Genomic DNA, 13,905 nt, shown 5'->3' on the forward strand with positions numbered 1-13,905 from the left:
CTCTGTGTATAATTGTCAGACATTGCTATTTCTATGAGAACATATTTATAATAAAAGCTTTTGCTGCCTATAGTTTGTGTTTTGTCGCTGTCGGGATGTGTTCATATGTTCAGATATTACATTATAAAATCCCACTCATAGTAGTAGGGCGCTCCATAGCATTAGTTGGTGCATATTTTGTACCCATCGCCGTGCCCACATTGTGCTGGATTAGCTATGAGTTATTACATAATGTGAAGCAACCCGTGTCGCTCCCAGCTCTCAGCCCACACCTTCTTATCCTGTAATTGAGGATTATTGTAAGACGCACCAGATAAAAACATACGTATATTCTCCCTGACCTCTGTGCCCATGGGGTAACTATCACAATGGTAAAACCATAAGATCTGTGATCAGAGCTAGGCCCTGACGTGGTATCTCTTTACTGTAGACGCTTTATCTACGGTTGGGTTATGAGTTCAGGAATTTTCCTACAAGTAAATAACTTACGGGTAATAAACAACTGGATGAAGGTGCCAAGAGCTGAGAACTGCATGTGTCTGTATGAGAAAGCGTCAGGTAGTGCAAGGCTGGGCAGATAGGGGGGTCCACTCTGATTTCTACCATGTCCTGGGGACCTCAATAGCTAACAGTAGGGGTGATCACTTATAGGTCCAATGACTGCCTGGTTAGTGCGGTTCAGCTGCTTGCCAGACTGTGCTGAGCCAGTGGAGACCAGTGGTGTAACCTGAATATACTGGGCCAGTGGCGTAACTAGAAATGGCTGGGCCCCATAGCAAACTTTTGATTAGCCCCCCTCCCAACTGACCACTAAGCTGTGAAGTGTAGTCATAACTGCTGTTCTTTCAGTTAAAGGGACATTTTCTGATCCTGGGAGGCCTGCTCGTGTTGCAAATGATGACAGCTCTGGGGGCCCAGTGTATTGCAGGAGCAGGCCTCAGGGCCCCCTGATGCGGTGGGCCCCATAGCAGCTGCTATGGCTGCTACAGTGGTAGTTATGCCCCTGTACTGGGCCACTTAACAGGGCCCATAGCTATAGTGCTTCATTTATAGTACTGATATACATATGCAGGAAAGAGGGTCAGCTGCACTCCCTATAGGTACTGACCTCATCAATCTAACGTACAGAGAGGGGGTATTCTTTCAGGTACTAATAGGGGGATGGCAAACAGAAAAATTGTTTAACTAGAAATGTTATATGTATAGAATGGAGATGTACAGGATGGAACAAGACCAATGTAAGATCCCTTCAGACATGGGTAAGTGTATGTAACCCCCATCAACATTAGATCACTAATCACATTGAAATCTGCCGACTAAAACCTAACGTCCACGGCTCGATCATAGATGTTTCCAGGTGATCTAACAGTGTCTCTCTCATTTCCCTTAGGTAAACCTATAGAAGAACGTCCACAGCTTCGAGGTAAAGCTATCTCTCTCTCTATCTCTTGGGGAATTTAAGTATTGGACAAGTACAATATAACCGGCCCATGTTCCACCAGATATCGGTGGTGTTTCTGGAGGTCCCGATACACATTACATGACTAATCCTGTTGTATCTAATGAATCTGCTAACTATAATGTCCAAGACTTGATGATATAACGCGGCAGCACTCCATTATATGAGCCCATTTATTACATCACTGAAAGGTTTAGCCCCAATATGTCTTCCTTTATATGTGAATTTACAGGTGATCTAATAACAGTATCTCTCCTCTTTTCCTTCAGGTCAGCCACCAGGTGATCGTCCACAGCAGGAAGGTATACTGACTCTACTTATATATATATATATCTATCCTAAGATAATAAGAAGCAAAATTCTAATAGGGCAGACTAGATGGACCCAGTGGTCTTTTTCTGCCGACAACCTTCTATGTTTCTATGTTTACAGATTCGCTGATGTAATAGGAAACGGTAGCCAGAGAGCACAGAGTATAGAAAGGTTATAGTAGGCATTGTTCATGCTGGTCAAAGGGTCGTGCGCATGACAAGCTTTAGGCTATGTTCACACAATGTACCTCTTATAAAAAACATGGCCGTTGTTTGCAAGTTACATAACGGCCGTTCTTTACATAAATGAAATGATTTGCGGAGGCAGAGCAGTTCAGAATATTCAGGGAGAGGAAGGAGGAGGAAGGAGGAGGAAGGAGTGGTGAGGATGCCAGAATGCAGCACGAGGGCCTTAGTTAGGCCTCGTTCACACTATGGATTACGGGCAGAACTCGAATCCTGCCTTCTTTTAGTTACAATGGGAGGGCGTGCGTGCCTCTGCTCCCCGTGCCTCTCCTCTCAAAGAATTGACAGAGATAGAAGACAGGAGTGGGCGCTGAGTCCGTGCAGAGGAGTTCCGCCCAGAATCTTGGCACTGATTCCGTAGTCTGAATGGGGCCTTACAGTTGGAAAATGGATACTGTAAAACACTGCCTCCTCCAACAGAATAGCTACAGGTAACCTGCTAACTGATGTAATAATACCATCTACAGCGCACTTCAGCACCTCGGGTCAGGGCCGGGCGCTGACAGATTCCCTTTAAGCAGCGGTCACATTGCAGGCACCACTCTGCATCCCTGTACTGTACACAGCTTAGTGAGGGTGGTGGCGGGCTGTTCCCCCCAGTGTTAGTAGCTTTAAACCATACTGTAGCCAGTGCTCTCTGTCTATAGCAATGGGTACTGCTATTAGGACAGAGTCTGAGACAGAGCTTTTAGGATTAAGGGGGGAACTTGTTTGAGCAATTTTTCAAGTATATATTACTTTTTGTTTTAATCACCTCAATTTTGTAAATAATAATAATAAAAAAATGAAAATAAATAAAACAGTAACACTTAAAGGGACAATGTTCTCATACTCCTTTCCCACTAAGCCCTGCCCACTTGGTGAGAAAAATAAAAACAACATGTAGGTAATTTATTGTAAAAGTTACTGTGAAGTAGTGTGAACACATCAGCGGCAAATCTAAAGGCTAATGTGGGTAAAGATTAAACTAAAGTGTGTTTTTTATGGTTCTGGTGTTATATACCTGAGCTATTAAAGATCCAGAATGATGACATGTTGTTTACCAGATTCTATAAACTGATGGTTGTTCGTCACTGTGTGAGAGCTATAAACACACCGGCACAGATTGTTTTCATGGTTTATGTGTTTCCTTTCTGCAGAGACAAACCTTTTTGCCTTCTCTAAAGAGATTTCTACAATTTTGCTGATGTAGAGTCTGTGAATTCCTTATACATAGCCGGCTGTGCTGCCTTCTGATTCTAAACCCCCCTCCCTGACGTTCTATTATCAGAGACCACACTGGGAAATGTCAGTTCATTTGTTTGGTCACATGTCTGACAGTGGAGGGTTAAAGAGTTAGTGTCGCAACAAGAAATCAACATCGGTTGTGAATACAAGCAGTTTTGTAATATACTTTAGTTTTCTGTTTAAATCAACATTATACATACGGCCATTAGGTGTCTCCCTTCACTGCACATCCACATTCAATAACAGAGAATTGTTAGGGGGCTTGCATTGTATGGTCAGCTCTCCTGTCACAACGCACCACAACCTCTGTAACCATACAGTGATATTTTACTGACTGAATTGTTGCAAAACAAAAAGCATTGTCTCCTGGTAAGCTGCAGAGCTGATAATATAATTAGCCTAAAGTTACTTGCCCTCAGCTGATATACAACCTGCATGATGAACAGGTGTCTTTCCTTGTGTGAGCGCCCAAAGGACTGTGACTTCTTGTGTTTAGTCTCTCATATAGACTAATTTACCCTTCTTATTAAAACAGCGCCACATCTGTACGCAGGCCATGTGTAGTATTGCAGCTCAGCCCCATTCATTTAATTGAAACTAAGCTACAATACCGAGTTCAAAGGTGTGGCACTGTTTCTGCAAGAAAGCAGACACATTTTCTTAATTCTGCACAATCCCTTTAAAACCAATTTCACTTTTTTTTTTCAAGATGATTTGAAAAATCACAAGCGATCGCAGCTGAAACAAAATGTCAAGATCCAAGGGAGACTGGACGACTCCAATTGCTGGTGTGAGATGCTGGAAATCCGATACTCTGAACTTTTTATAACAGATGACGATCCGGCAGGGTTACAAGGCCAGCATGAGTATCTTGTCTTGGCCAATCGGCGAGCCCGCATCTATGAGCATAACAAGCATCAGAAAATCAATCTCACTGACATCTTTACTCCTCTCGAACCAGGTACTAAAGAGCCGAGGAAAGTGTTGATGACGGGAATAGCAGGAATCGGGAAGACATACGCAATGCAAAGAGTTATGCATGAGTGGGCCATAGGGAAGGCCTTCAGCAACATCTCATGTGTTATTAATTTTGCCTTCCGAGAGATAAACCTATTGGTGGAACCCATCAGCCTTATCGATCTCATAAAACAGAAACATGCCCACTTACAGAACATGGCGGAGACCCTATGCGGCAATCCAGACAAATTGTTGGTGCTACTGGATGGATTGGATGAATTCAAACACCCTATAAATCAGGGAACCAAGGTTCATAGCTACAAGGATCCAGCACCAATAAAGGATCTGGTCTTCAGTCTTTTGAATGGGACTTTGTTACAAGGAGCATTTATTGTGGTGACCAGCAGACCCCGATCATCCCTTCCTCTGGATACCTTTGACCGAAAAGTGGTCATCCTTGGCTTTGAGGAAACACAAGTCAAAGAGTTCTGTTTCAGGTTCTTCAGAGAGAAGACTATATCTGATGAAGTGTTCCATTATATTATGAAGAACGAGACTCTCTCGGGCCTATCTTTCATCCCACTGTACTGTTTTATCATCTGTACGGCTTTAGGCCCCTTTTTCCAAGGCAACCCAGAAGAGTCGTGCCTTGAGAAGCCACCAGAGACAATGACTGAGGTCTATAGGTGCTATCTCTGTACCATTATGCATCTCAGGGATAGTTCTCCAAAGCTTGATAAGGAACCCATCGTCCTATGCAGTCCTCCTGTTCTTTCTGGCATGAAGGACATTCTCTATCAGCTTGGAAACTTAGCTTACATCTCCCTACTGGAAAGCAAAATCCTATTCACACCTGATGACCTGCAAAGATTTGGCTTTGACCCATCCCAACTACCAGATAGCTTTCTTCATCGGATCTTTGTCAACGCTGAAGGTCAAAGTAACATTGAGATGTTTTCCTTCTTTCATATGACCATTCAGGAATTTTTTGCTGCCCTCTATTGTGTTGTTTCTATAGGTTCTTCCGCAGAAGAACTACTACAGTGTCTTGACCTCTGGTGTTTTGGAATTTATCCCAAAGAGCCAATCCAAAGCCAGCTTCTTACCACCACTATGGAACTCATGACATCAAAGCAATGGGAGAATCTACAAATGTTCTCTCGCTTTGTCATGGGCCTTATATCATTTAGAATACAAGGAAAACTAAGAGGCTTGGTGGATTCTTTCACCCCTGAGATTCTCGTCCCCATAACCAATTGGTTCAAAGGAAAAATTACATTTGAAGTGAACCAGAAGCTCCTCAACCTTCTCCACTGTCTAAGGGAACTGAAGCAAGAATCGGTGGTGAAAGCCGTGGCCCCTGAGATTGATGAAGTCGACCTGTTTAAGGTGATATTGAACCCGGCGGACTGTGCTACACTAAGCTACATCCTACAGCACTCTACTTGTACACTAAAGACTCTAAATCTTGGCTATACTAACATTGGAATTCAAGGACTACGGACAATGAAACCCCTTCTCTATCGATGTCAAACCTTATAGTGAGTACTGAATAGGTTTTCATTTTTCTTTGTTACTTTTGTGGAGAAACATTACACTACAAAAGAGTGGCCATGATGGTGTTAGACCTTGCCCTCAAACATGACAGCCCTTTCCTTTTGGGTTTAGTAGATCTTGGAAAGCCCTGGCAACTTAGGTGCTTATAGTCTTGTTCTTACTCATAAGGTCTTAGGGCTAACTTGAGAGACTTCCACCACTGCCGATTCCTGGCTTTTGCCTTCACTTGGCGCCAGGTCAGGTTCAAGCCAATCCTCTTGTTCTCTCTCTGATTCATCATGGGAAAATCCAGTTGTTAGGGAGACTATGGGACAATGTTTCCTTGGAAAAATGTCTCCTCCAGTTGGAGCAAACGTCAACACCCAAGATTAGAAACAAAAAAAAAAAACAGGTTATCAGCTAAATCAATGAGACAAATCTGTCGACAGAACTGTTTCGGAGTTTATAAACTTGGTCTGCATAGTGTGGAGCCCTTGTTGGCTGCATGAGATGGCGTGTGTGGAATCCATATCTTCTGAGAACCAATGCCCAAAGCCAACCATAGCCTAACTCTGCACCAACAAGAAACAACAACTCCCAAACTGTTCTGTCTACAGCTGGGGGTGTCTGGTTTGGCTCATAACCCATAACACATTGCAGGGCTCTTTAAGAGGTCACACATTGACTTCCCTCTTAAGGAGAGTTACTTTACGTACATGGGGGATCCTATCGGAGTAGTGGGCGAATAAAAACATGGAAAAGGGGAGTGGGAAAGGTAATGAGAATAATTTAAAAGCAGTAAGTTGAGGCTATCAGCCTGATAACCCAGCATGTTTGGGTCTGGCTAGGGAAAACTTTATATTTATTGTTGCAAGTATACAGAAACCAATGAAAGAAGCTATGGTTACCTCTCCACCTTTCTTATAGCAAGTAAATTCACAGATTTATGTTATACTCTGGAGCTACAGGAGGACATAGAGGTTATAGAGGAGCTGCACTGACAGTCTGGGTGTTAGCGGCTGTCTGTATAATCACAGTGTAATAACCTCACATAGACCTAACCGAAAAAGCATAATCACTTTGTAGATTAAATGTACGTGTGATACTGCAATACTAAAAATAACTGTGAGGACAAAGGTCATTCTTCAAAGATTTTATTGCATCTTATCAAACTCTAAGACAATTTATGTCTTTGAATTTAGAGATTTCACAAATGCTGTGAACAGTACAACTGTTTCTTTACACAAAGATACAGGTGCTATAAAACTCCAGACTAAGGACTAGAATATAACTGCTATAATATGTGGCAATAGACCGGTGTACAGCTAGGGAGAGAAAATGGATGGTGCAGAGGGCGTGCACTCTCCGGGAGAGCTGTTTCTCGTCTGGTTAGACGCTTCTTCCGCCGACAGAACTACTAACTGCTATTCTTGTACATATCTGACTGCCATTTCTGTGTACTATATATGCTCATACTACAATACATGTTGTCTCACTTGTCTACATGTCACCTGTACGGTATATTATACCTATGGAAACCATTAATGTTTCCCTTTGTTTTCAGCCTGCGCTATAATGCTTTAGGCAAAGAAGCAGCAACAATAGAGGCAGAAATGCTGAAATCTCCAACCTGTCAAGTGAAGAGTCTCCTGTAAGTGGTAACTGTGTCATGTTTCTTTTATATTGTGTTACAACATAGCTTTATCCCAGCAGCACAGAGTATCTCAGGAAAGTAGTGTGATACTGTAGTGGGTGGGGGGCACTGACCTGCTTCTTGTCATGTCGATCACTTTGTCCATTGTGTTTATGTCGCTATATCTTGCTTCAGCATGTGTGGTAACAACATCGGTTCAGAAGGAATAGAGTGCCTTTTGGAGGCATTACGTTATAACCGGACTCTGGAAGAGCTATATGTGGACATCAATGAGATCACGGACAGTGGATTAGACAATTTAATCCCTTGCCTTGAAAACAACAAGACTCTGCGGCTGTTGACGTAAGTAAAATGAAAGATATTGAAATAACTACTATAAAAGTATTACTTACTGTATGTACAACTGTGTAAATACTAAAATGTAACTCTATGGAGAGAAAAAAAAAAGAGAAGGTAGCACATCCATAAACTTATGACTGCTTCTCGGCATTATATACTACTAACATCAGGAGTTAGTTATCAAAGTGCATAAGCCCACACACCACGTCTAGGTTCCTGATACATGTGGGTCCCTAACTTAGAAATGGCGCAGCCCCACGCAGCGATCACCATCGCAACAACAGCAACGCAACAGGAGGGAGTGGCCCAGATGTCCTGCAGCACCAATGCTGCCAGGTATAGCCCCCCCCCCCCCCCGCAGCACCAATGCTGCCAGGTATAGCCCCCACCACCCCCAGACACTGCACCGCGACATCACTGGCCGCCACATGGAACCAACACCACACAAGGAAAAGCAGATGGGAAAAAAGGCACTTTACCCTGTGCTGTCAGGCACAAGACTGAATAAAGCCAGGCTCCGACCCTATGTAGGGAACCACACTCAGAAACCTTGAAGTGGTGTGTGGGCTTATAAACTTTGATGAAATCGTAAGTAACTCCTAATGTTAGTAGTATATAGGGCTGAGAAGCAGATGGTCAGTCATAAGTTTATGGATGTGCTGCCGTTAGAGATGAGCGAACTGCTCAGACTTTTGGTCCGAAAGCAGTTCGCTCTCTCATCATGCCTTTCATCCGGGCCGCATACTTGCGCTCACGGGAATATGTGGCCAGGATATTCCAGGGAATTCAACAGGGATATTATAGTAGTTATATTCCTGTATATAGGAGCAGTATTATAGTAGTCACTGACCGACACGGTGTGGAGTTAGCGTAGGGACCCATGTGAACCAGGGGACCTGCACGTGGTACACGGGGCTATTATGGTTTGATCAAATTATATACAGACACCCTGGTGTTGATTTTTATAATAGGCCTAGCGGCATTAGTATCAGCCATAGATGGGATGTGCAGCCGCTCCTTTCTCTTCATGTCGTGGATAACTACTATAATTCTGCCTCCTATATAGAAGAATATAACTACTATAATGCAACAACAAGAGGGAGTAGAGACTTCCAAGCTAATGCTTTATTCCGATAGACAAGAGTCCATGATGGAGGGAGGACAGATGGAATAGCGGGCGCCTATACCCCGGAACGACGTTTCACGCCCACTCGGCGCTTCTTCCTGCCGGACCTTCTACTCTCTCTTGATGTTGCATTGCAAATCTCTGTTTCTTCTGTCTGGGAGCACCACAAGTACTAGCACATCAGGTCGGTTTCCCTACCATACGTCCTCTATTGCTAGCGTTGCCGGCAGTGCAAACTGCACTCTACCGCTGTATAACTACTATAATACTGCTTCTATATACAGTAATATAACTACTATAATACTGCTCCTTTATACAAGAATATACCTACTATAATACTGCTCCTATATACAGGAATATAACTACTATAATACTGCTCCTATATACAAGAATATAACTACTATAATACTGCTCCTTTTTACAAGAATATACCTACTATAATACTGCTCCTATATACAGGAATATAACTACTATAATATGCACAAGCCAAAAAGACAGAAATGGCTGCACATCGCACCCATGGCTGACACGAAAGCTTATTCAGCTACATTTAAAACCAACATCAGAAGTTCGTATATAATTTGGCCAAACCATATTGCCTCATGTACCACGTGCAGGTCTTCCGATACACATGAGTCCCTAACCAAAAAACATCACTGTGCCAGTCAGCGACCACAATCCCCGCAAAACGTGCGCAAGCAGAGAAGGGGGGCCATGGAATGGCCCTGCAACCCCATTGTCACAGGACCAGACCCTAAAGGGCCCCCCGGACCCCGCAGGTTAGGGACTCATGTGTATCAGAAGACCTGCACGTGGTACATGAGGCAATATGGTTTGGCCAAATTATATACTAACTTCTGATGTTGGTTTTAAATGTAGCTGAATAAGCTTTCGTGTCAGCCATGGGTGCGATGTGCAGCCATTTCTGTCTTTTTGGCTTGTGCATATTTTATGTATTCTGTCCCTTTTTTCATTGTGGCTAGCACTCGTGCTGTGTAAGACCCATGTGATCCAAATTAGCAGGAAGCACCTGTGTACATAAGGGGAGGATCTCCTAGTATTCTCCCATTCTACCTGCAGAGGAATGGAGAGAGATGGAGAGCTTGTTCACACTTGTGTTGCTTGGCGTCCACTTTTTCCGCCGGTGGCGCCTGCGGGGTCCGTGGGGGCCCTTTAGGGTCTGGTCCTGTGACAATGGGGTTGCAGGGCTATTCCATGGCCCCCCTTCTCTGCTTGCGCACGTTTTGCGGGGATTGTGGTCACTGAATGGCACAGTGATGTTTTTTCGTTAGGGACTCGTGTATCAGAAGACCTGCACGTGGTACATGAGGCAATATGGTTTGGCCAAATTATATACTAACTTCTGATGTTGGTTTCAAATGTAGCTGAATAAGCTTTCGTGTCAGCCATAGGTGCGATGTGCAGCCATTTCTGTCTTTTTGGCTTGTGCATATAACTACTATAATACTACTCCTATATACAAGAATATAACTACTATAATACTGCTCCTATATACAGGAATATAACTACTATAATACTGCCCCCTAAGGATCTGAATATTTATAATTCACTGTTCTCCCTCCCTAGGATTGTGGGTAATAAGCTGAATGACAGAGGTAAGGAGAGATTACTGGAGCTGCAGAGACGTTTGCCCGGCCTGAAGGTTCTCAGCAGCTTCCTGGATGACATGGGACTGCTGCAGGCGTACCTGGACTGGGTGCAAGAACTGAAGGAAAACCCGCAGCAAATGGAGTCAGTAAAAAATGTGGATGCCCTGCGTAATGTATTGTCGGAGCTGAGGAAGGAGGATCCTGCAGAGAAGCCCCCCGACCTGAGAGAAAGAGCGGCAGAGCTGGAAAGAGAGATACTCCTGCTCCTCCAGCCATCTGCAGGATAACAACCAGAGGTTCTAGATCAGGAGTAGGGAACCTTGGCTCTCCAGCTGTTGCAAAACTACAACTCCCATCATGCCTGGACAGCCAAACCTGTCCAGGCATGATGGGAGTTGTAGTTTTGCAACAGCTGGAGAGCCAAGGTTCCCCCACCCATGTTCTAGATCATCCAGTAATCCAGAACAGTAGGGGTTCCTGTGTCCAGGTGTGTAAGAGAGCTTCCATTGACCATAGTATTATATATGTATATAGATAATTACCTTCAGTGTTATAATTCCCTATAATAATCCCTATGATGGGATCATAAACCACAAATGGATAAAAATGCACAAATCCCCATAATACCGCAATATACTACCGCCTCATCCAGCTTTGTACTGGGGTATATGGGGCCCAATAGAGGAAATGATCTTGGGGGCCCACCAATGAAAAACCAGTGAGAAACAAAATGTCAGTCAGTGTTAGTGCAGATTGTAAAGCTGGGGGTCCACCTAAGGATTCTCCGGTCTCATCATAGAGAGATACATTGACCACACACGACTCAGCTCATGAGATACCAGAGGATCCTACATAAATCCAGGAGCGGAGGGTCCACAGACTAATGTCACAGGTGGTATCATTGTGTATACTGTACAGAACAGTGTAATATACTGCCTAACAGTAATAGAATATATACCGTAATTGTATTCTTTATGCTTTGTATTAATAAAAATATAAGTTTGTTAAAGTTACTATCATAAAGCACAATCCTAAACAATTCTTTTTGAATGCAGATAATGGCATATTTGCCTAATAAACCCAATTACAAAGTTTCTTAAAATCACCTGTAAAAAAAATTATATACAATAGTGACACTTTAAGGAGTAGTGATACCCGTAGATGGTGATTTGTATCCTGTCTGCCCATTCAAAGAGTCACTCCCCTCATAAGAGGAGATGTCTGAGCTCAGTCCCCCCCCCCGCCCCGCCCCCAAGAGTCAGGGAAGAGGTGGCTGCTTGGATTAAAGGGGTACTCCAGCAGGGGGGGGGGGCACTTTTTTCGCAGGGAGGTGGCTGAGGGAAAAGACATCCACTCACCTCCCCAGTTCCAGCAGCAAGTCCCGCATCGCGGCGCTCCAGTCCCCGGCCGCTTCCTGGTGTCTGACGTGGGCCCCAGATGATACATCTCAGGTCCGCTCAGCCATTCAGCGACAGAGGCGGGATCTGAGCGGACTTGAAACAGATCCCACCTCTGTCACCGACTGGCTAAGCGGACCTAAGACATCACGTCTCGGGCCCGCGTCAGGCACCAAGAAGCGGGCGGGAACCAGAGCGCCGCAATGCAGGACCCGCCGCTGGAATCGGGGAGGTGAGTGGACACGTTTTCCCTCAGCCACCTCCTCCCCAGTCCCAGCGAAAAAGCACCCCTTTAAGCGGGGACAGGGAAGATGGTGTATGCATCAGGACCATTTCCTGGTCAGTTCATAGATTTTTCTTGAACTTCCTTCATCTTTTGCTTAGAGACAACTGAAGTAGTACACAAGACCATGCCCACATATTCCTGTGGGACACTTCTTAGGGTATGCGCACACTATGAAATCAATGCATAGAACTTCAAGCAGGAGCATATGGCAGATTCCATAGTGTGCACATACCCTTAGACGGTCTAGGCCACATTCACACTATAAGCCTGTATTAGCTGGGCCAATCTCCTACACAGCCAGGGCTACACACACACACACGCTAGATTGTTAGTGTCTTCCTAGGAGGACATTTACGAACAGTAAGAGTACACTGGTCTTACATCATTCCCAACCCACATTCACCCCACTAGATTTACTAAGAGGTGCACCTCAGGCGCAGCCATTTATGCCTGTTTGCAACCCCCGGCAAGTAGGCCGTAAGATACTGAAAAGGTGCAGATTTTTGCACAACCCTGGTCCTTTTCCATGGCATACACCAGGACACATGTTAATAAATGTGTCACCTAGTCAGACATCTTCTACATGTCTCATTACATGGAGAGACAAGTGGCTGACAGATATTTTTTTTTTACATATCCAAAGGGAGCGATGATCTAATAAGTGTCAATGCTAATACACAGGCCCAAATCTGCCTATAGTTATGTAGTCTGGGCTTTAGATAAACATGGTGTACAGTGAAACAGGCTCAGTTGCCCCTAGCAACCAATTGGATTCCATCTTTCATTCCTCACAGACTCTTTGGAAAATGAAAGGTGAATTCTGATTGGTTGCTAGGGGGAACTGAGACAGTTTCACTTTACACCATGCTTGATTATATTTGTAAATCTGGGCCTGTGTGTACTTTATGAAACACCTCCCAACCATGTCCTAAGTATAGGATTAGCGGTGGGTACTTGGGCAAATGAGTACTAACAGGATTGTTAGTTTAGGATGAGTTTACACAGATTTATCTGACAGATTATTGAAGCCAAAGGGTACGATTACACGGAACGATAATCGGCCCTATCTGGCCGATTATCGTTCCGTGTAATAAAGACCACAATCAGCCAAAGATCGTGGTAATCAGCTGATCGATGATATAGGTTCAGACCTATAAGTGTTGGGCACCGACCGCGCAATAGCTGTGCGCGGCCAACGATCTGAAGAGAGGAATGCATACCTATCCAGGCTGCAGGGCTCCTCTTACGCGCTCCAGCTTCACAGCGGCTTGTCTCAGCTGACAGGCCACTCTGCCAATCACAGGCCAGGACCGCCGCGGCCAGTGATATGCTGAGCGGCCTGTCAGCTGAGACAAGCCGCTGTGAAGCTGGAGCATGCGGGACTTGGGGGAGAAGCACAGAGGAAGAGAAGCCCTGCAGCCTGGATAGGTAATGTATGCAGTTTAAACAAGGGCTGCAAGGACATTTTTAACGATGTCCCTGCAGCCTTTGTTAAACGATTATCGGGCCGTGTAATAGGCCCAGTAAATGAGTGCCAATCTAGCAGATTGGCACTTGTTTACAGGTATTATCTGCCCCCCCCATCGGCCCGTGTAATACCATCCAAAGCCAGGAATGGATTTGAAAAGGCGAACTCTTAGTCTTTCCTTTATGACTTATATTTATAGTCTGTTCCTGACTTTGGCTTCAATGACCTGTCAGATAAATCTGTCTGTGTAAACGCACCAAAGGGGCCCTTTTACAAAGAAAGATTATCT

At 44.4% G+C, this 13,905-nt stretch overlaps 1 protein-coding gene across 2 annotated transcripts in view; it reads left to right on the top strand.

The window, feature by feature from the left end:
* LOC138770080 (NACHT, LRR and PYD domains-containing protein 12-like) overlaps positions 1-10,799 on the top strand; it is a 20,644-nt gene extending 9,845 nt beyond the window's left edge. The window contains exons 4-9 of one of the 2 annotated variants that reach the window (XM_069948997.1): positions 1,391-1,423; positions 1,729-1,761; positions 3,953-5,741; positions 7,301-7,387; positions 7,565-7,732; positions 10,443-10,799. In XM_069948997.1, the coding sequence (XP_069805098.1) occupies positions 1,391-1,423; positions 1,729-1,761; positions 3,953-5,741; positions 7,301-7,387; positions 7,565-7,732; positions 10,443-10,752 (2,420 nt within the window). In that variant the 3' untranslated portion in view covers positions 10,753-10,799. Of the gene's footprint in view, positions 1-1,390; positions 1,424-1,728; positions 1,762-3,952; positions 5,742-7,300; positions 7,388-7,564; positions 7,733-8,866; positions 9,091-10,442 lie in introns of those variants that run through there. The other variant, XM_069948998.1, reaches the window with a different exon arrangement.
* The last annotated feature ends 3,106 nt before the right edge of the window (positions 10,800-13,905 follow it).

This window comes from Dendropsophus ebraccatus, chromosome 12 (assembly GCF_027789765.1).
Source record: "Dendropsophus ebraccatus isolate aDenEbr1 chromosome 12, aDenEbr1.pat, whole genome shotgun sequence".
Classification (NCBI taxonomy): Eukaryota; Metazoa; Chordata; class Amphibia; order Anura; family Hylidae; genus Dendropsophus; species Dendropsophus ebraccatus.